Raw genomic sequence first — 21673 nt, forward strand, 5'->3', positions numbered from 1 at the left:
CTGGTCAGGAACTCTCTCCGTCACCTTGGATGGAGTCCTGGATGATTTTGTGGCTCACTGAGCATAAGTTCTGTAATGAGGACAGCGATTCCTCTTTTCCGGGCAGCAGGTCTGTGAAAACATTCAGATTTTGAATGATATGTGCAAGCATTTTTGTGAAAGGCATGCACACACTTGTTTAATCATATAATGTCCACGGTGTTGTTCCAGATGAGACCAGCTGCTGATGCTTCCATGTCAAATTACCACTGGCAAGCAGCAGTCAGTGATTTATTGCATCCTGATGTCAGGATTTCCATGATGGAGCTGTGCTGTTCCTGCTGACAGCCTGTTTTGACATGGTGACGTTGTCAGCTTCTAAAACTATTTTTTTCAAACTAATGAAAATGCTGGTTTCTTTTGATTTTTGTTTTTCTTCTAACAGCATGTTTTGGGGGTATGGAGACACTGTTTTGTGTCAGGTTTGTGTCCAGCCTAATTTGCTGTCCAAGCAACCATCCAAAGCAAGCACCAGCATCAGCGTGCCCAGTGGGCAGGGCAGGGCAGGGTAGGGCAGGATCCAGGGTGCTAAAGAGTGCCAGGAGAACAGCTGTGAGGCACTGGAAGAGAAGGCAAGAGAGCAGTCTTTGAAACTATATCCACCCTCAGTGCCTGGCTAACATGGATGAATCGCCAGCCCTGATGCTGATGGTGTAACATGTGACCTCTGTAATGCACTTCCACAGGTATTTCCTGTTAATGTCTTTTCTTAAATTTACATTTCATGTTAAGACTTTCTGAGAGAAACTGTATAGTGCCTTAAATGATTATTTCATTCATACCAATTGAAACTGTAAGGTGTACTGAAGTTTCCAGTATTAAAATCCACTTGAGTTTGGTTTTCAATTGCTCGTTTCTGTCTCCAGTTTCATAGAGTACAGTTTTCATTCTTTTATGAGAAATAGAATTTGCCATTAAAATTCCAAATGTTGGCATTTCTGCTGTAACTGGCTTTGTACAGACTTGTTCACTTTCAGCTGCACAAATGTCAAATATTATTAGGTGTAATTGTACAATGATACATCACTAAAAATCAGGAATATTAAAGATCACTTGTATGGAATCCACAAAATATAGCTGATTAAGTTTGATTTACATTTTTTTACTATATACAGAAAGTGCTGTAAACTAGGAAATGTACTCATTTAATAATGGTTAGATTAAATTTATAGCCAACTTCTCTTTTTTTTTTTTTCCCCACAGGCCAAGTAAATTTAATTGCTTGGACAGCACAGGCTCCCTCTTGTGGCTAACTTAACTTATGAAATGGCTTTTATTTTCCAGCACAGTGACATTCTGAGTTACATTTTATTTAAATTACTATTAGCAAAACTCATAAATGTGTAGCATTTTACTTAACAAGGAAAGGTCCTAAAGGAAGCAAAGAAGCGAAGAAATTCTGACGTTTTTTGATGGCTTCTCATTTCTCTTCCCTGCTGTGTCAGTGATGAATAAATTCCTCCTTTTTGTCTCACTCTTCAGTTTAAAAAAGCAAAACCAAAACAACAAAATAAGCCCAAACCTCTCAAGTATGTCAGAGATTCTTAATATACACAAGTAGGAACTAAAGAAGTAAAGTGGGAATTCCATTCAAAATGCTTTTTAAAAAGTTTAGTAAAAGGAATTTAACTGTTAGCATGCAGTAGGTTATAGGAGCATTTATATAATTTGGTTTGGCTCAGCTGTTGTCTTATGTGACTATATGCAGGTCAGAGAGGAGTGAAATGTGATTCCCTAGGGTGTAGGGCATGGTTTTTGTTTTTAAATCTGGTCATATGGTCATTTAAATTTGCACATTTAACAGTTGATACAAAAACTTCATTTTAGTAGTACAGATAAGTTTCACTTTAAGTTACTATTACAGTCAGCTTAACTTGAGGTTCACTTTGGAAGCGTGGAGTAATGGCTGAAATATTTGTTACTGTGCCTGGCACAGTGCATTTCATTTGATAATGAGTATTATTAATCATTGGTGGTGGTGAGGTGGTGTCTCCTTGGCCTCAGGAATAAAAATATTTGACAAGAATTTGACCTTTCTTTCTCCTAAAGGAATCAGCAAATGGAGAGTACTCCCAATTCTAGTTCTACAGGGTTTATTTTCAAGAGTTCATGTAAAACATCTGTGTAGCCAAAGGGCTTTTTTTAATTAAGAATGGCCATTAAAATTCCATGGCTATTTAAATTTACCATTTGTGTCTCAAACTGAAATACTAATAAGGGTGCAGATGCAGACATGAAAAATAACATAGCCTTTATTAATGTGTAGAGTTGTTAGAGCTTGTGAAAACAAAATAAAAATTAACAAAAAAACCCCTGGAGATTCATGACTTACTGGGAATTCCCATAGGTTTCTTGTGCATTAGAGAATCTGATTAGCGTATAAATTGTCCAGAAGCTATTGATTCAGATACTGCACTAAGACAATCTGAGGATACATTGTGTGTCAAAACTGTTAGTTCTAAAGCATTTCACAGTAAAAGATGAAAACAAAGTGAAAGAGGGACTGTGATCTGGCTTTAAAGACACACTGGATGGATTTCTTTGTTGTGGGCTGTTAGGTACTATACAAACATATGTGTCCTATGCACTGTATGCAGTACCTACTTTTCATCTAAACTAAACCTTTATTTTTGTAAGCTTTTCTTCATTTTCCTTCACAGAAAGCAGAAACAGGCTTTGGAAGGAAAATGCTTGCATTAAGATATTTTATCTGTATCATATTTCTGGATATTCTTTTGTGGGGAGTAAACTTGAATGCTTTGAGGTTATCCCAGTATGGTAACACTTCTTAAACAGATGGAAAATAGATAATGTCAAGATGGGAATTCATAAAAGCAGTTTGCTCTGAGGAATCATAGTGTTTAGCCTTTTTCATGTGGTTTTTTTTTTTTTTTTTTTTTCATGGGACGCCATATTGCTAAACTGGTATTTTACAGCAGTGGCTTCCTTATTAGTGTATTTGCAGGGGTGGAAGGAGGGAGAATGGCGGAGATCACAGAATTAAATGCCTGGAGTTGACTGCAGAAAGCAAGAGGCAGAGTTTCTAGAAAATGGAGTAACGAAGATGACTTTTTATTTAACCAGTCTCCTTCCACACTGCCTCACAAATCAATATTTATTATTGTAGATGAGGCTTCACATGATGTTTGGTGATACAAAAGACTTAAGGCCACATCCTGAACTATTGCATTTCCATGAATAAGTAAAAGCCATGAGCTGATCAGATGGGTCAGTGGTGTGCACAATACTCAGCTTTGTGGGGATCCTGGGTTTGGGAGCAGCCCTGAGGCTTTGCTTCCTCAGGCAAACTAGGGCTTGTAAGCATTACAAAGCCTCCCTGGAGAAGCTGGCCTTTTCAGGGAGCTTTCACATTCCCCACTGCCTGATTATTCAGCCTCAGAAGAGGACGCCTATATTCCCAGCCCCAGGGTGAATGCAGGGTTTCCAGCTGCTATTTTGAGAGGGGGGTTGCATGGAAGGAGAAATCAATTCAAAACTGAGGGGTGAAAAAGGCTGTTAAATGCCACTGCATATCCAAGCTACTACATCAGGGAGTTAAAACCAGCATGGACGGATGTAAGGAGGAGTGAAGAAGTAGTAAATGCAGGGAGAAGGAGATGTAGGAGAAGTGAAAATCAGAGAAAATTAAATGCATTATAGTAAACACAAACACAATGCCACAAAAAACTCAGAGCACTGAGACAAATCAGACTACAATCTACTTGTGGCCGTAGCTGTTGCTGTCATGAGGACCCGAGTGGTCGGAACGGGCAGCAGAGCAGTCTGTCAGGGACAGGAGTCATTTGGGGTGGCTGCATCATGCTGCCTGGAAAGCCATCGCCACCCTGGAGCCTGAGAAGTTTATGGATTAGTTCATATTAGTCCCACTGGGAAATCACAAATCTAAGGCTGCTTCTCACCTTTCTGTCTGTCTCTGGTATTTATAAAGTGATAAACTAATACCTCCCAGCACTTCGGCAACTGTAACATCTAAAAAAACCCCCAAATCATTACCATCCCTAAAGAATCTGCCTTTACACCAAGTGTAAAACATTGACTGCAATAGAGATGTCTCTGAACATTATTCCTAGGCTGAAGTATGGAAATGAGCCAAACACAGTAATGGTGAAATAATAAAACAATGAAACTGTTAGTGCTAGAGAGCAGTTTGGAATTACTTCTGATACAGCTCTGTCACTGATCAAGGGATGCTAAAATGCAGAACTCTGCTGTCCATCTTGATCTTCTTTTAAATTTGGATTGTATCACTCCGAAAGCATGTTTGAATGTGATAGGCCCTTTTGTTCAAGGAAAAAAAAGCAAGCTGTAAGATCTGATTATGTAAGACTTAATCTTTGAGAAACTGTGACTTCAGTAGGAACGTTCATGCATGCTGAATCTGTCTAAAAGTTGCAATCCCGCATTCCCAGATGGTGTGGAACAGTCTAGCTGTCAACACTGAGTTTGTGTAATCCCAATGAAAAGAGTTATCTGATACGTCCATACAAATCTAGTTCCTGCCACTGTGTAGAATGCGTATTTAATCTATTATTGGGTTTTGGTGAATTCTAGGTGCAACTTCAGCAACAGTGGTGCTATTGCACTAACCCTGCAATAAAATAGTGTAAGAAAACTAAAAGGAGATACAGTTTGAAGACAGTATCTTCTGTAATTCAGTGGAAAAAGTGAGGCATGCCATTCAGGATTGCTTTACTACATCTCTGTTTGCAACAGGGAAATTACAATTTTGCTTAAATACTTTTTCTGTGAAAATACTTGCTAAAACATTTGTGTGTGAGAGTATGCATGGTTGCTGGTTTCATTTGTTTGTTGCTGTTTTTTTTGTTTTTGTCCTGGACATCACAAAGGTAAATTAAGTGAGCAGAAACCAGCCTTGGAAATGACCAGAAAGTGAGAGGCTATGGTATGATTGCAGCTGAGCCAGGGGTCCTCTTTACTGGTGTTCACTGGGACTGGCCAGGGATTACTGGTGTGTCAGCCTGGCGTGGCCTGTCTTTCCTCCTGCCCACAAAGGGCTCTGTGGGCCACAGGAGATTTCAGAGGGCGTTTTACAAAAGTGTTATTCCAAGAAAAACATATTGTGCTGGATAAGAGTTGACAGTAGCCAGGCACTGATTTGTCTTAGGAAGCTCTTCTGGTTTTTATATTTTCTGCATACTCTTGCTAAAGGCTAGTGGAACAGGAATTGTGATTGAGAACCTGTCATTCAGTAAATTACTTTTCAGTTGAAATAAAGCGATGAAGTTTAATGCATTTTCTGTGATAATACACCTTAAAATTGAATTCAGTGGTGGATTACATTTACCATGATTTCTGTGCAGGGTCTGTGCTGTTAAAAGTTATTTGAACAGCAACACATCAGATGATGGTTTTCACAGTTCTGCCTTTGTTGTCTTTGTTGGTATTTATAGAAGGAGCCCAGATGTACAAGCTAAAGAAGAACTATGGAAACATATTCAGTAAGTATGGTCCTTGTAGAGTTTGAGTGACCGCTTGGTTTGCCACTAATGTAGTTATTCACTAATCCCCTGCACTGTGGATGTAAGGCATTACACTCTGATTAGTTACATGCCACAATAAATTATGCGGATGTTAAGGACCTGCTATATGTAGAAGATACTGCAGATAACTGGATACACTGAATACAGATGACCATTGTATGTAGAGAAATTATTAAAGAATAATGCAGCATTTTAGAGATGTATTCCTCTGTGGCTTCCAAAATATCCTTGTTAGTAATACTGACACTTTTAGGATGAGGCCCCATATGCTATAGAACTATCAGTTAGGAAGATAGTTAGCTATTCCAAAGCACATTCAATGTTCAGTATACACAATGTTCATATATATTGTGAAGCAACAAGATCAGGTTTGCAGGGAGTCAAGAGGAAGGTAGAACAGGATGCAACATGCAGTTGAAGCAATCAAGGTGAAGTTAGACATGTTTCTTAATAGGTTTCCTATTTTGATGTCAGGGTAGCTTCAGGGCTGACAACAGCTTGTTTCAGTAAATCTTTTCAGTCTCATATAATAAAAATAAGAATGATTTGGCAGTTCGTAGCTACTGTTACATTTTTTACTTTGCCTAATCTTTCCTAGGAAGGAGCTTGTGGATCCATCTGGCCTGTCTGAGGAGCAGTTGAAAGAAATTCCATACACTAAAATTGAGTGAGTTTATGTCAGCATTTTTCTTTGTGAATATAAAAGCCCACTTTTCTTATGTTACTGTGAACTCTGTCACACTGAAGTAGGACTGGCTTTACACATAATCTCTAAGATTTTGTCTACTCCAAATCCTCATCTAGGATGGGTTGGGTGAGGATACCTAATAATTTTAAAACCTAATATTTTCTTTATTCAAAATACAAAAAAAAAAAAATATCTTCATCTCTCCCTGTCTTTCCACACACTTGTTAACCTGCCAGATGTCTGTATGTTCTATATGTCATCCATCAATCTGTTTTATGTTATACACTACAGAATCAGAGAGGACTGAATGCAAACAAGCAATCAATTTATTTACTAAACTTCTGCTTCCTTTCAAATTTTTATTCCAGTCATCTAAGGCATTGTTTGACCTGTTCAACCCCTTTCCTTGCTTGTCGTGGACAGCTGCCAGGGCATAGCTACTTCCTTAAGAATCGACATCTATTTCACTGTGATAATTGCCCACTTGGGATGGCATGTGCCAGTGCAAGCAGCTGCATGTGGCCAAGATGGGATCCCGGTTTGCATTATAATCTGTTTCCACAACACCACTCAGCACAAAATGTTGATGTTAAAGCTGTATATATTAGCGTATTCTTTATTAAATAGTTTCCTTCTCAAATATGGGCATGCCAGTTTATGACCTTAGCACTTTTGAAGCATTAAATTCCAAGTACAGACTTGTAAGAAAAGCATCAGCCTTTTAAATTCAGCCAGTGCAAGAAGACATCTGTTATACTTTAGTAAGAAATGGGAGGATCTCTCAGTCTGCAGTTGAACTTACGTTTTTGTGCTGAAGATCTGGTTTACTAACCTACTGTTGTGAATTCTGTGTCTCTTTTAGGACTCAAGGCGACCCAATACGCATTAGGCATTCACATTCCCCTCGAAGCTACCGTCAGTATCGGCGGTCCCAGTGCTCTGATGGTGAAAGATCTGTCCTGTCTGAAGTGAAGTACGTGGTTGTGGTTTTTAGCAATGGACTGGTTTAGTGTGGCCCAAAAGTTGTTCAAAGATCATAGTCAGATCAGAAGTGCCATAAACGTGGTTGGTTGCTGTCATAGGATTCAGGCAACCCTCAGTGCTAAATGACTCTAACAAGTATAAAACCATTTCTGGTCTATTCTGGGCCACAGAGACTTGCTTGATCCACTTGGTAGGGGGAAAAACTGAAAAAGCCAGAATAAACCTGTATTGCTCTTCAGTGGTAGGTCATTAAATTGCCTAAGGGATGAAAACTCATGAGTTGCTTTCTAGATACCTTCATCCTTAATAGAGTTAAGACATCATCTTTATTAACTCTGTAATTTGTTTGATGGGAACTCAGGTACAACCCTGTTCAGCAATGGGTGGATCAGTCTTTCCTAGAAGATTCATTTGTAAAGGGTGTATTTATGAACTGAAAAGTGACAATCCCATTCTCAGTTTTATTAAGGCCTTAAATATCAAAAGCAGTCCCTTGATGATATTACCCACTTGAGAGGCTAGTTTTAGCTGGACGGCACCCTGAAAGAGGTGTGGCACACCCATGATTTCAGGTGAGACTCATCTAGCATGAAGTTGGGCTGCGTCTGTAGACCAGGAGGAGACAGGCCCCTTGAGAAGGGGTGGGATGACCTATGCCCTGGAGGTGCCCACCGACTACTGAGGATCAGCATGGTACCTTTCGGATGTCTGAAGTTAGGTGATAAGCCTTCTGGATTTTGCCTTTCAGACCTACGTAGCTGTCTGGGTCAGTTTCATTATTCTTCCTCTGCACAGTTGTGGTTTACTTCATTATAGCAATATCCATTTTGTAATGTCGTAATTGCAGTGCAAAAACTGATCTGGTGCCTCCACTGCCTGTCACACGATCTTCAGATGCAAAAGGTCCCAGCATCCAGTTGACTCAGCAGGTTAGTAATTGCATGTCATTTGCAATTTTTCTTTTTTTGGAGGGAAAAAGGGGTGTCTAGTGCTTTATTTAAAATAGATGTTTGTTTGTCAGTGAAAATTAAAGCTGTCTGAGATTTTTTCAGCTGCAGTGTGACTTGTAACATTTTGCTTATATTTACACTTCATTTATATTTCCAAATATATATGGTACGGTAGCATATGCCCCTGCAAACACCTGCTTCTACTACTGGAGGACTCCCAGTTTGAGTTTGATACTTCCTTAAGATGATTTCCTGTTCTCCACAGGAAGGAGAATCAACTTTCACCATTTCTTAAAATACGCAAGTGTGCCTGGGATGCAGTTGTAATCACAACATTTATTCACCTCTTCTTAGAGGTCTTGTTAGAGTTTTGTTGTTTGGGCTTGAAGCATTGCATTTTTTTTTTTTTTTTTTTTCCCCCCCCCCAAATGCTGAATGTTTTTTTACGTTTTTGAAATCTGAAAGGGATAGAGCTTGTCCGTTTAAGTGTCATTGCTGGCTTCCCTCATACATTATGGCACCATATCTCTCAGCTTTGATAGTTTTACTAAGCTCAAAATATGGGAAGCAGATTATATTCAAAAATCACTTGCAGGTCTGTGGTGCAAGCACACAAAAGGAAGCCAAAATGGGGAAGGGAGAATTCCAGATACCTAAATTCCCACACCAGTCATCATGTCTGTTAATCTGTCATGTGGTTATACCAAAACTGCATGCTGATACTGTATGTAGTGTGGAAACTGCACAGAATACAACCAGCAAAGCATGTCATATTTGATTTATAAGCAGTTAGAATACCTTAAGCTTGAGCCATTTTAAAACAATAAAGAGGTATTTTTCACTTCGAGATTAGCTAACACACTACCTGTTCTTTGATGAGAATTAAGTTCAAGGATATTTGTGTTCCTGCGTGTGATGGAAATTGAAAAAGATGAGCTGTCTTTGATGTTTCTGTAAGGACTTCCTCCATCAGTGAAGGGGAAATTGGTATACTTAAGGCTAAGCACATTTATGTGCTTTGTAGAAATGGGTAACTTGTGTGATTGAGGCCTGTTCGAAATTCACATTGACTTATTTCCATTCTTATCCAATACAATGCAGCTTAAATTCATGCCCTGGAAGGATTTAATGTTACAATGTTCAGTGTCCATAAACACCTCTCTTTTCCTCTGCCGCAGATCCCCTCACAACAGCAGCTGTTAATTCCTTGTGAATGCTTGCTTGCAGTGTTTTGCTAGATTTAAAATAATTAGTCCTGGCATTTCCTGAATAGGGAATATGAATCCAAATAGCACAGAGGGGCAGCAGCTGGCAGGGGAGAGGGGAGGCAAGAAGGGAAAATACTTGTGTTTGATCAAATAAATGTAGATACTTCCATGTTCCTGGTGTGTGTATGTATATATATATATAAAAATATATATATATATAAATGCTATATCCTTAGCCTAAGGCTATCATAGAAGCAGTTATCAAAATATGGTATTTATATTCTACTATACCTTTCCAACAACATGTTTTAATTTGTTCCCTTCAGAGACAGAATGGATCTAAAGACAGCCTGATAGATGAAACATCTCAGCTATCCACTACCAGTGTTGATGGAAAACCCACCACTAAGATCATAAAAACTGTACAAGTGTCACGCTTCAAGGTGGAGACTTGACTGCCATAACTGAAGATGGTGAATGAATTTTATTCGTTGGAAACTGAGAATCTGTGTGTGTGTGCAAGGGAAGGAACTGAAGTCAATGTGGTAGCAATTTCTTCAGGACACTCAGAAGCACAGCCTACTTGCTGGGAAAGACAAGCAATGCTTTTACCACTGACACCATTCTAGTAGTGTGACTGATCAAGGACAAGCTGCCTGATTAGACAACCAAAAAGAAAAATCTTAGAAAAAACAAATGAATCGGCAGTTACATTTCCAAAAAATGAACAGAAAAATTGCTGCAACAAAACAGGCTTTATCATCTGCCCTGTAACTGAATAGCCTTTTCCCAAAAAGTGGCTGTTAGCTGACATGATCAGGACCAGATGCTTCACGAGAAGCAACATAGTTGTATTTTTGGCCAATTGTGCAATACAGTGTGATATGGGGAGAATTATCTTCACAATTTTATATGGGGATCAACTTGTGTCCTGAGACATAAGGACTGATAGCTCTTACAAGATTTATTTTAGCCTAGCACAACAGATGCTCTTGTTAATACAAATGTTGACTCAGCTCAAAAATCATAGTCTCGGTAATACCCTGTAGCAGAGACCTCCAGAGGTGATACAGACTTACTTCCCTGTGGCAGTTTTAAGTGTTCTCAATTTTGAATGCCCTTTATCTAGAGGGACTATTTAATTGAACATTCTATACCATAGAAATAAATCTATCACCTTATAGTAAACCACACTGGAAAAAAATGGAGAATATGTACTGACCCGCATATTAAGACTGCTTAGCAAGGCACTTAAGTACTGGTTAAATGAAACTTGTAGAGTAGGATTTAAGACAGCTAGCAAATAACTTTTTTTTTTTTTTTTAAAAAAAAAAACTAGATTAGTAAAGTCTGCCTTCATTTCTTTTAGTTTGAAATAATCAATGCTAGTACCTTCTGATACTTTTCTCTGAGCCATTTCTACTATGATAAAATGACAAAGGCAGTATTTCAGGTATGATAATTGCATTTTTTTTTCTATTGTCACAGTAGGAATAGTAAGTTTTAATGATGCTGCACGTTGAGTGGTTTATCTTCTAGTATGTATCTGAAGTGATGCCTAGCTCTTCTCCTGTCCTATCACTTTGTACAAGTAGCTGAAAGTCATTCCTCTGCCTCCCATTTGTCCACAGTCAGCACATGGATGGGCCTTCTGGTGTTGCTGACTTACTAAGAAGCTTAGCAAAATCTTGGTGTTGTGAAAGTAACGTTTGCTAAGTGTAATCTGCAAACTAAATACTGAATTTGTCAAACAGCATTGGAAATGGCTGTAGTAGCTCATGTGCTTACATCTGTCCTCCTTAAATGCAAGCCCCACCACCTTCAGTGATTTGCAGTGATCGTGTGTCTTCTACCCCTAACAACACCATACCGGGAGTCTGCAGCCCTGTCAGAAAAGCAGTACAAGCTGAGAACTGGAGTGAGCATAAGGCACCTAAGTTATGATTGACAAGAGGCATGGGGTTACTAATACACATTTTAACTAACAAAACTGAGAAGTGGGAGCCTTGTACGATGTGTTTTATTTTCTGCTTAATTTTTTGATTATTGATCTGAGGTGGTCAGGTGGACGCTACTAGTCAGCATGGTGGCCATACAGTCTTTATATTCCTATCACAGTATGAATTGGTCTGCAGGTTGGGAGATGCTGCATAGTGCCAGGGAAAGCAGATTCACTTCATGAATATTTTAGTTTGATTTTGGACAGTTCTGCTACTTCAGTCTCAGTGAACAAATCTAAAGGAAGGAAAGAGCTTAGTACCCCTCTGTGGTAAAAATTCTGTTTTCATGGAGGTTCCTCAGCATTTTCTGAATTTACTGTGGATTGCATCCTAGGACATTGTTGGGCTTGGCTTAAAGTATTTTCTCAAACTGTTATGTAAGTCTGATTTCATTGTCATTGCTTCAATTTAAAGTGACCCTGTAGGATCTCTTTATGACCTTGTGTAGTATTTTCACGAGCACCAGTTAAACACAGAAAAACCACAAAAAAACCCCACCACTGTCGCAAAGATTGTGGTGATACAGCTTAATCTAGAGCATCACAATCTTTTGGAAGACAACTGAAATATAACAGACCACACAAGAACTGGTTATAGTCTCTACAGTGAAAGCCACTCCTGATTTCTTCAAGGTGTTCCAAGCTTGAATTATGCACTTGCTTGTATCTTGTTGCTTTCTAAATCATTACCACTATTCTGCATTCCTTACTCAGGCACTGGCAAGTAGAACACATCTATTACTTTATGAGGATTTGTGGTGTTATTATTTGAGAATTATCTGTACATAGTGTCTGTATCTTGCCAATCCTCAAACACTGATCACGAAGAAAATTACTTGCAAGGTTTATATCCAACCTCATGTTTTCCTGTATGTTGTTATCTGCCTGTGGGCTTTTGCGTATTCTAGCTAGGTACCATCTGGCAAGTGTGTGGTATTTTACTTATCCCACCACACCAGAATATAGGCTTCTATCTAGTCTAATAGTGATCGGTTTCAGTTCTCAAGTCACAGGAGAGTTGTTTTGTAATCAAGCCAACTTTTTTGCATTTATATGAGAAAATTTACATAGTCCTGGATTTGAGTTAGTGGTCTTCTCTCCAATGAGACTATGTAGGAAGCAGGTTTTAGCAAGTCTGGGGCACTACAGTAGTTTTATATCTGCAAAAGAAAGACTTAAGCCTAACGCCTGTATTACATGTTAAGTGTCAGTGCCAGAACAAGGCAAAACTTGGACAAGGAAGTCATTGTCAGCTCATAGTACAGAAAAAGAAACTTCCACATACATGAGCCACCTTTCCCTTCAAGCTTCTTTTCCTCAGCCATTTGAGGAAAGGCACCTTTTCTTGTCTTATTTTTTTGTGTGAGAGATGCCTACAAAGTGATCAATCACTGAAAGTGCTTACTGTGTCACAGCTGTTTTGTTGCCCTAAACTAGCCCTACAACATCTCTAAGTGGCTTGCCTCTTACAGCTCTGAGCTGCACCTTGTTTACCCTTCCCTGGCTCTCTTGGGGCTTTCACTGCCTAAAGGCAGTTACATTTTCAGACCTGGAGTTTGGATGTCAGTCCAAAATGCTTGTACCTCCTGATGAGTCGGGCAAGACAGGAAATGTGTAACTGTGTCAGGCAAAGTTTACCCTAAGGTTGGATGCCATACAGACCTGTCCTTACATGGACAGTGAACTCATACTTGAGACATTCTCATCCTAATTCTGCTTCTAGCCTGCTGAATTGATCTCAGGCCAACAATGTTAAGATTGTGCCTCTGCATTTACCTCTTCTGAGACATCTGTAAGTACTAAGAATAGGTAAGTTATGGAACTCTCTCACTGATACTAGCAAGACCTACAAATATAGATATACCTTTATATTTTATACCATAATGAGGGTTTGCTAACCACACTACAAATGCATTTTGTATATCCCATATTGGTCCCCTTGCTTGTTACCTGGTTTCTTTCATTAGGACCTAGCCTTGACCTGCTCTTTTCTACACTGCACTTCTTATCAATATCCCTAACCTTGCAACTCGTATTCTAATAGAGCTCATTATACTGAACATGTTGGTTGGGAAAAAAGAAAAAAAAAATTAATCACTACCATTTAAATTGCCAAATTAATCATCTTTATACATGTGAATACTGAACTGAATAGATAGCACATTTTCTTTTGGGAAAGCCTGTTTAATTCAAAGCTCCCTAGAAAGATGTTTGAAAATAACATACATAAACATATCAATGTGATGCCTATGTTCTATGTACATTAAGTATTCATGAAGCAACTGTGTGCTTTATTTTCAATTGAGTTTGATAGATGGCTGTGTTAATACTTGTGTCCAGGTTATTTAAAAGTCAAGTAAAACTTGAATTTTTAGAGCATTCCATGGTTGCCTGTGTGTCTTATTTACATTACACAGAGGAGCAAAGCCTTCAGAAACACGGATTCATTGACAACACCATCTGGTAAAAACAGGTGTAGTACCAATTAAAATCCACTTGAGGATACAGCTTCTCCAGATTAAATATTTTTCTTGGTAGCAGAAATTTGTCAGCCTAAGTTTGATACTTCCAGTGTATATCCATAGTACCGTTTCCTTTATTACCTAAAAATGACCAGAAGCAACATCGGACTACACAAGCTGTCAAACCATACAGATGGAAAGCCAGCATGGCAGATGTTCTCTCCTTAATGTGCCTGTTTTAAATATCCTCCGGTATTTCTCTCCTTGGTAAGAGTTGCAGTGGGTTGATCTTGGGCGGACACCACGTGCCCACCAAGCTGCTCTATCACTCCCCTCCTCAGGACAGTAGGAGAGAAAATAAAATGGGAAAAAAAAAACCAACTTGTGCTTCAAGATAAAGACAGCTTAATAAAACAAAAGCAAAGACCATGCACAAATGAAAACAAAAGATGTATTCTCCACTTTCCATCAGCAGGCGATGTCCAGCCACTTCCCGGGAATTAGGGCTTCAGTACACATAGCAGTTGCTACAAAAGACAAACACCGTAATAACAAGTGCCACCCCCACACGCTCCTTTCTCTTAGTTTTTCTTGCTGAGCAGATGTCATATGGTATGGAATATCCTTTTGGTCAGTCCCAGCGGTGTCCCCTCCCAAGATCTTGCCCATCCCCAGCCTACTGGATGAGGGGGGAATGTTGGAGACACAGCCTTGATGCATTAGCAAAACAGAGGTGTGTTATCAACATCTTCCAAGCTACCCAAAGCACAGTACCATGAGGTGGGGAAATCAACTCCATCTCAGCCAGACCCAATACAAGAGTGATGAAAACCACTGCCCTCTCAATTTAAATTTACAATTTAAATAATACACCATACTCACTGCAGTGTTACAATCTCAAGAATAGCTAGGATTATGCAGTTATTTTCTCAATGAGGGTATCAGAATGGACTTAACATTCTTCATAATATACTACCATTAAATTTACTATAAATGAGTCCCTTTGCTAGTCAAGAGGTAACAGATTTACGTTCAAGAATGTCCCCACAGGTCACCCACTGATACAGCCTGTTTCCATTTAATGGAGCTAGCCTCAGTCAACTCAGATGTGGCGTGCTAAAAGGTTAAAGAGAAATTTGGAACCAGCCAATTTTCTTCCTGTGCCCACTTCTCAAGGGTTCTGATTTGCAGCCTTTTCTACTGAGCATCCTCCTCCAGGAGTGTTGGTGCAACACCCAAGCAGTGTACAGATCTCCTCTTGCTCACTAGAGCACCTTGGCATCTGTCCTCTTTTCTACTTTTTAACTCTATCAACACCAATATGTCAGACATTGTGTTCGTGTAAAACAGAGGAAGAGAAAAAAATAAATAAGAAGTCTTGTGTTTTTCAAGGGTACAGTCCAGTTAGCCACTCATAAAAACTAAAAGGCAGTCTTAATTAATGCCCAACACCATACTTACCATTTACCAGCATTACTGTTTTAGTAATCAGTGTGCCTTACACCCATCTATTCCCCTCTCTACCTCACCACTTCTTTGTTCCACAACACTATGGAACAGGTATTACACACTGAAGCTTAAAATTCTAGTTTTTCTTGTTGAAAGGGAACAAACACTTTAGACAGCCATCATTAAAATTTGGCATTAGCTGTTGCTCTGGAGTTTAAAAAAGTACTAAAAGCTACTCCTGCCAGTCTTGCAGTTAAAGAACAAAGACCCATGAGCAAAACTCCTGAACAGATGGTATCTCAGGGAATATAATCCCCAACAGAAACCCTAGGCTTTCAAGTGCATCCAGTAATTACATGTTGGATCACTAAAAATTAATTACTCTTGTCAAAACCTCCTTCCCTCTTGACAATCCAAAAACTAACTTATGCTTAGACTTTGCATTAGTAATTTGCTTACACTCAGTACTGAAAAATCAGACATTGCAAGACATGTAATTGGAGCATTTGCTCTTCTGATAAAATTAATTTATGATGTCTTCCTGAAAAAAAACAAGCATGAATTCCAGTTGTCATCCCTACAGTGTTCCACTCTACTTCAAGTTTAGTTGGAAGTATCATACTATGCAGCTGAACCAAGCTTGCAGTTTTCCATGTTGGAGAAATACTTTTCCTGCTATTTTTAAACTCAGGTTTGCTGAATTTTAATTTCTGCTTTTTCTCACAATACAAATCACAGCTACCCCAATCTCTGAGTACTCCCGAAGACCATGGTTTCAGTGATAACCACCCATCCACTTAATAGCCTCTAGGTTGTATTTAGTCTGAAGGGGTGAATTGGTATCCCAAAAACAATGCAGAGGAAGTCAAAAGTATCAGAGAAGCCACTGCTATCATAGCTTGAGAAAGAAATTCTGAGAACAGAAACATAAACCTTTATTTTTTGTCTACATAAACATTACCAAACACTGCTCCAATACAGTTAAAATCACCTTGTGTTACACTACATGGAGACTTAACATTCCACCTTTTTAACAGTTTCTTGTTTCTGTTCCTTATGGAGTAGTCCTGCATAGACTGCCACTGGTCTCAGGCTGGTTCTAACAATTCTTCCTAGGGAAAAAAGTAAACAATATGAAATTAGACACATGTAGCACACAGCTGTTCTCAGTAACATCCTCTACATCCCTGAGACTGGTAGAAAGGTACAAGGATCAGCTTCCCCCTCAGCCCTTTGGAAAAAAGTCAAAAGCTAAAATCTGAAAATCTTATTTTTGAAAAGCCTATATGCAAGAGAGGCTTTTTGCCCATCCAGGCAAGATTTCAGATCCTAACTACAAGTTGGTGGCAGTACTAACACCTTCTAGCTGGTGGGAATCCATAGAAAGTTTTGTAGTAGTAACTCATCCACACATGTCTGTGCATTATATGACAGTTTAACAGGCTAGTCAACCAGTAACAGAAAGATGTGATTTAGTAATTTTATGCTGAAAAACAAGTAGCAGCCCTGTTATTAGATACATTACTCATAGTGGATTACACATACATTTCTCTTCGCAGTGCGTGACAGGTTCATAGAAAGAGTGTCCATCCTACTCTTCAGCCTTGCAAAAACCCCCAGTGTCTGTGGTGCTAAAAGTCTGGGATGGATTTCACTGGTTCATTTTCTATCGACAGCACTGGTAAAGCATTAAGTGTGTCTGTGTTCTTCATGTTGCTCACAGATTTTCACATTTCAATGTATAAAACTTTCTGATTCTAGAATTTTCAAGGGCATTCTGACAAACTCAAAGGAATTTCATCACTTTGCTGAAGTTTTCTGTTGCATTCTTTCCCACAAGGAAACCAACAGTGATGTAGCGGATCTTGTATCACACTGGTTCACTTTTGTAAGAACACGTTTATGCAAAATACTGAACCATCTTCAGTTTAATTTTTCCCAAAACGTTAATTTCTCATCAGGAAACACCACATATTCCTGAAGCAACTTTAGATCAACCAGTCTTGTAGCAGCTGAGAAATCACTTTTTGAACATCTGTCTTCAGCATGGACAACTATTGGATCACTATCTTCCTTTAGAATTTGACTCCGCTCAGTTTGCACAGCTTGGTTGAAGAGCCTGTCATGTTGTCTTTGTGAGGAGATGCCAAATCATCAGTCTGCTTTCCCAGAGCTGCAATCACATTTTGAAAACTGCTACTGCAAACACCACACAATTACACAATCTATATTTCTCTTCTGTAGGGAGTTTGTACAGTATTACTGATTTCTAGCACAGTGAAAAAAAGAAAAAAAAAAAAAAAAAGACAACAGAATTGTTCATCACTCAAAAGCCTGAATAATCCGAGACTCATTAATGGGTGCCAAAAGCAACCCTGATTTTTCCAGAAACTTCTCTGTACCTTTTATCTCTTCCAAGTTTCCTTGAACTGTATTTATAGTTCTTCCCTGGAAATAACACCATGCAGCACTGTGTCTCAGCACCCTCCTCTTCACTATGTGTCTAGGACAGCTGGATGCACCAGTCAAACAACAAAAACAAGAAGGCAAACAAATATGCAAGATACTTATGGTTCTTTTTGTGTTCTGCAACATAGCTCCTGCATAATGAGGTTTAAATGAGGCATAACTGCACAAGATGTGAGCAAGACATCTTTTATTGGTTTTCTACTTCATTCAATCTACCCTTCATCAGTGCTGTACTTCCCTGTCTGAGCAACTAGTCTGTTCACAGTCGTAAAAGTCAGCTGCTGCTGCTAAAAAACCCTCCAGTATTTTTAAATCTGAGTATTGTACAAAATATTCAACAGGAACACCACTCTCTAGCATGTGGTGTAATATTGTGACCCTTTCTAATTTAAAAGACAATCAGTCACTTATTCAGTTTGACTTGAAACTAAAGTTTGCACTCTGAACTTCACCTTTGATTTTGTCTCTGTGAATTTGGAGCAGGCTGTCTAATAGTTTACTCAGTGTGGTTCACCCCCTCTGAAATGCAGGTAAGTTTATGATGATGATTTCTCAGTACTGGATCATTCCTGTATCACATTTCCAGTAGTGACTGGAAGTTCCTGGCTTCAAAGACTTGGATTATTACCCTTCAGTACCTAAGTTACATAGGCCATAGTTTCAGCACCAAAGAAATCTTTGCTAACACACGCAATTTTTATTAATGACTTGATTGTACCACTGAATTTCATGCTGACTTGACTACTCAACTTTTCAACAGTTGTCTTTCTCAATACTTTTCTGGTATGGGGCATAAATAACAAAAAGATAAACACATAAAGGCAAACCGCATTTTTCCCCACATTAAAGATTTTCATCTTTTATGTAGCTGAATACCCTGAAGCTGTAAGTATCTTTTTGCAATAGAAAAACTAGATGCCACTGCAGGAGTCTGAAATCTTATGTACTAATTATCTGCAGCACAAAAGTAAGAAGTTATCGTGATAGGACAGATAAACAATGCTAAAAGCAACCATTATCATTCTAGTTTTCCCTCTTTTAATAGCTACCAGAGTATTCACTTAAAAAGACTGAAGCACAAAATTTACTATGTAACTGCTCATCCATACAATTTCTACAGCTTTTTTTTTTTTTTTTGTCCTTGCAAAAACAGGAAGAAGGGTAAATAACCAGCTTCTTGAACAGTTTCAGCAAGAGTTCCTGTTTGCCTTTTTTGACACCACACATTCATTCTGGACAGGAATGAACAGGCAACACAAAGGCAAAATTTTAAGTAACTTCTTTAACTGATCACCTCTGCAAAATTAAATTATCGACATATGGAAAAGATCAATTTATCAGTAGGAAAATACTTAAAAATACACAAGTACTTAATATTTTATAGAGAGTAAGCATTTAATAAGAAAATCCAAGCACCCCATGCTCTTGGGACATTCTATGGTCATGTTGGTGCTTGCTTAGGCCATCAATGGACTTCCATTGCATTCATCTGGAAAAAAAAAAAAAGTTAACATGCTTTCACTTGGAAGAGCGCTGAGGTACATGAACTGTACAAGAAGCGTAACAAATGCTTCAAACAACTGCCTGAAATTCCAAGTAGACAGCAGATCCTACGGCTCCCCGCCCCCCAAAACACGAAGCCCAAATCATCCCTACCCGCACACTTCAAGGTTAAGGGCTACTCTATTACACGAGCCCCAGCGGCCTGCTCCAGCAACCTGGAGTTCTGCGGAAACCCAACCGCAGCACTTCAGCACGCCAGGCACAGGCGACTGCGTGTGGCAGCCGCGCTCAGCTCTCCCACATTACCCAAAAAGTATCCCTTTAAAACGGGTGGCCCTTCTCCGAAGAGACAGGCCGCACCGAGCACCGCAGGCCGACCGCGCGCCCGCCCGCGGGAGTGCGACGTGAACCAAGGGCGGAACGGGCAGCACTGAACTCGCCCTTCCGAAAGGCGAGCCTGTGGAGAGCCCTCCCCAGCCGACGGTGAGAAGCCTACACAGAAACCTTCAAAACCAGAGACTCCGGGGGGTGAAGGGCCACCGACCCACCCGGTTCCACGGACACCGGATCACGGGGGTGGGGGAGGGGGAAGGGCCGTTCGCGCGCTCCCGCGACACGCACGCACCGCCCACAACCACGCCCCGCGGCCCCCGCTACTCCCAGCGTGCCGCAAGAGGGGCGAACCAATATTCCGGCAAGGGGGGTGCGGGGTGGGGGGGGGGGCAGAACGACGACGCCACGCACCAGCTCCTCCCGCAACGCGGAAGCCGCGCACCGAGCCTTGCGCTGACGCAGGGATAACCGGCTCGTTTCCTTCAGCTGGCGGAGACCGGCTCAGGCGAATCCACTGGGAGCGAGGCGGCGAGTTTTGGGGTAGCGCCACCCCTGCGCCAGCACGGCGGTGGAGGCGCCCCGGGGAGAAGGGGCGGAACGTCCGGCCCATCAGCCCGCGCATGCGCAGTGCCGCGGGAGGCGAGGCGCGGGCGCGGCTTTTGCTCGGAGGCCGCGGCGGGAGAGGGGGCCGGCGGTGCTGCCGGGGGGTGCTTGCCGGTGTAATTCCCGTCCCGTGGCAAGGCGGCTGCCGTGTGTGCGGCGTATTTACGCCAGCGAGCTTGGGCGCGCTGCGGGGCCTTAGCCGGTATGGCTTGTCTAAGCTGGGCCCTCGAGGGTGCAGTTGCGCTGCCCCAGAAAACGCCTCTCTGCCTGAAGCTCTCGCTCTGCTAAGCTTCCCCGCTGCAGGCACGGGGTCCTCCCGGGCAGCGCTCCCTGGAGAACCTGGCTGGTGGGATGGTCCTGATGCTCACAGGCGTTTCCCTTCTGAGCACCCTGGATCTATGTTCTTGCAGTAGCTTTCATGTGAGAGGTGCCGAAGTTTCCTAGTGAGGTGGCCACACATAAACATCCTCATCCTGTGTATTGCTCATTTATGGTCACACCCGTGGTGCTCTACTTTGTGCTCCCCGGCTGGAGGGACATGTGCAAAGTAACTGACCTCTCTTCAGACAGGCAGAGTGTGCAACAGTCCTGGCCATTTAATGTTTAAATGCCAGCAGGGGCTCAATTCTGAGTGATTTGCTGACCCTGAATTTCCCAATTTGCTTACTCTGTATGGAGGCAGGACATACTGTGTTCAGAAAACAACAGGAATAGAGCAGATACGTACCACAGGACGATAAGCGGACCATGTCTGGACAAAATGCAGAATGAGGCTAGTACCAGCTGTAGAGAAACCCGTGAATAGTACAGCTCCTATGTACCTTTCTTTCTCTGCATCTTACAGCTGCTGTGTTGCTTGCTTCTTCTAGCTCTTCCTTACGTGGCAGTAGCAGAGAGTGGTTACCTCTGGTGTCCAGGAGGCACAGTTGCAAAGTCACTTCTGCAGGACAGCCTGATATGTGACAACTTAGCTAAATTAGAGGAAGTCATAAAAGGGCTGACAAGTGCCCAGGTGTTACAGAAGAGGCATGATTCATTGCAGCCTTGATAGAGAAAAAAGGTAGATGTAACAAGCAGCTGAGGGGCAAGCAAATATCACCACTCACAGCTTCTGGAGAAGTGTAGAGACTTGCAGGAGTTCAGGATTCTTCCTTTGGTAATTTGAGGTCTGTTTGCTTTGCATAAATTTGATTTTGTGTCATGCTTAGGCATATCTCTAAAACAGGTAGGGTGTATTAGTGCTGTCTTTGTAGAAAAAGTAACACTGTTAACATTAATTTCAAGCAGATTCACCTTCCGTATCTTTGGCTTGTCATTCAAAAATTCTGTTTCCCACCTAAGATTGTCTCAAGCATTGCCTCAAGCCTAACTTAGGCATGCATAAGTTAGTAAACAAGTACTCACATTGAGTAAAGTCATACTTAAAATACAGAAGTAGTTCATCAGGACACTGATCGGATTGTT

The 21673-nt window shown here is 40.7% G+C and overlaps 1 protein-coding gene, 1 long non-coding RNA gene and 1 other non-coding gene across 11 annotated transcripts in view; 1 reads left to right on the plus strand and 2 right to left on the minus strand.

The window, feature by feature from the left end:
• The window catches only part of EPB41L4A (erythrocyte membrane protein band 4.1 like 4A), a 138728-nt gene extending 124959 nt beyond the window's left edge, over window positions 1–13769 (plus strand). For 5 of the 6 annotated variants that reach the window (XM_042787991.1, XM_042787993.1, XM_042787994.1 and 2 more), the window contains 5 exons: window positions 5472–5519; window positions 6160–6228; window positions 7112–7222; window positions 8081–8162; window positions 9718–13769. In XM_042787991.1, coding sequence (XP_042643925.1) covers window positions 5472–5519; window positions 6160–6228; window positions 7112–7222; window positions 8081–8162; window positions 9718–9846 — 439 coding nt within the window. In that variant the 3' untranslated portion in view covers window positions 9847–13769. Of the gene's footprint in view, window positions 1–648; window positions 726–5471; window positions 5520–6159; window positions 6229–7111; window positions 7223–8080; window positions 8163–9717 lie in introns of those variants that run through there. The other variant, XM_042787996.1, reaches the window with a different exon arrangement.
• A 2443-nt stretch (window positions 13770–16212) lies between these two features.
• On the minus strand, window positions 16213–19911 carry LOC116959461. 4 transcript variants are annotated; one of them, XR_004405856.2, is made up of 4 exons: window positions 19778–19911; window positions 19187–19259; window positions 16847–17474; window positions 16213–16413 (listed from the first exon to the last, which is right to left on the minus strand). It is a non-coding gene; the product is annotated as an uncharacterized LOC116959461 (long non-coding RNA). The 4 variants fall into 4 exon arrangements; XR_004405855.2 differs by lacking the exon at window positions 16847–17474 and adding an exon at window positions 17704–17813; XR_004405853.2 differs by lacking the exons at window positions 16213–16413; window positions 16847–17474 and adding exons at window positions 17478–17570; window positions 17704–17813.
• Window positions 18904–19034, minus strand: LOC116959462. The gene has a single exon (XR_004405857.1). It is a non-coding gene; the product is annotated as a small nucleolar RNA SNORA13 (small nucleolar RNA).
• Window positions 19912–21673: the final 1762 nt, after the last annotated feature.

The sequence above is a fragment of the Tyto alba genome, unplaced genomic scaffold (assembly GCF_018691265.1).
Source record: "Tyto alba isolate M040663 unplaced genomic scaffold, T.alba_DEE_v4.0 Super-Scaffold_13, whole genome shotgun sequence".
NCBI classification, from domain to species: domain Eukaryota; kingdom Metazoa; phylum Chordata; class Aves; order Strigiformes; family Tytonidae; genus Tyto; species Tyto alba.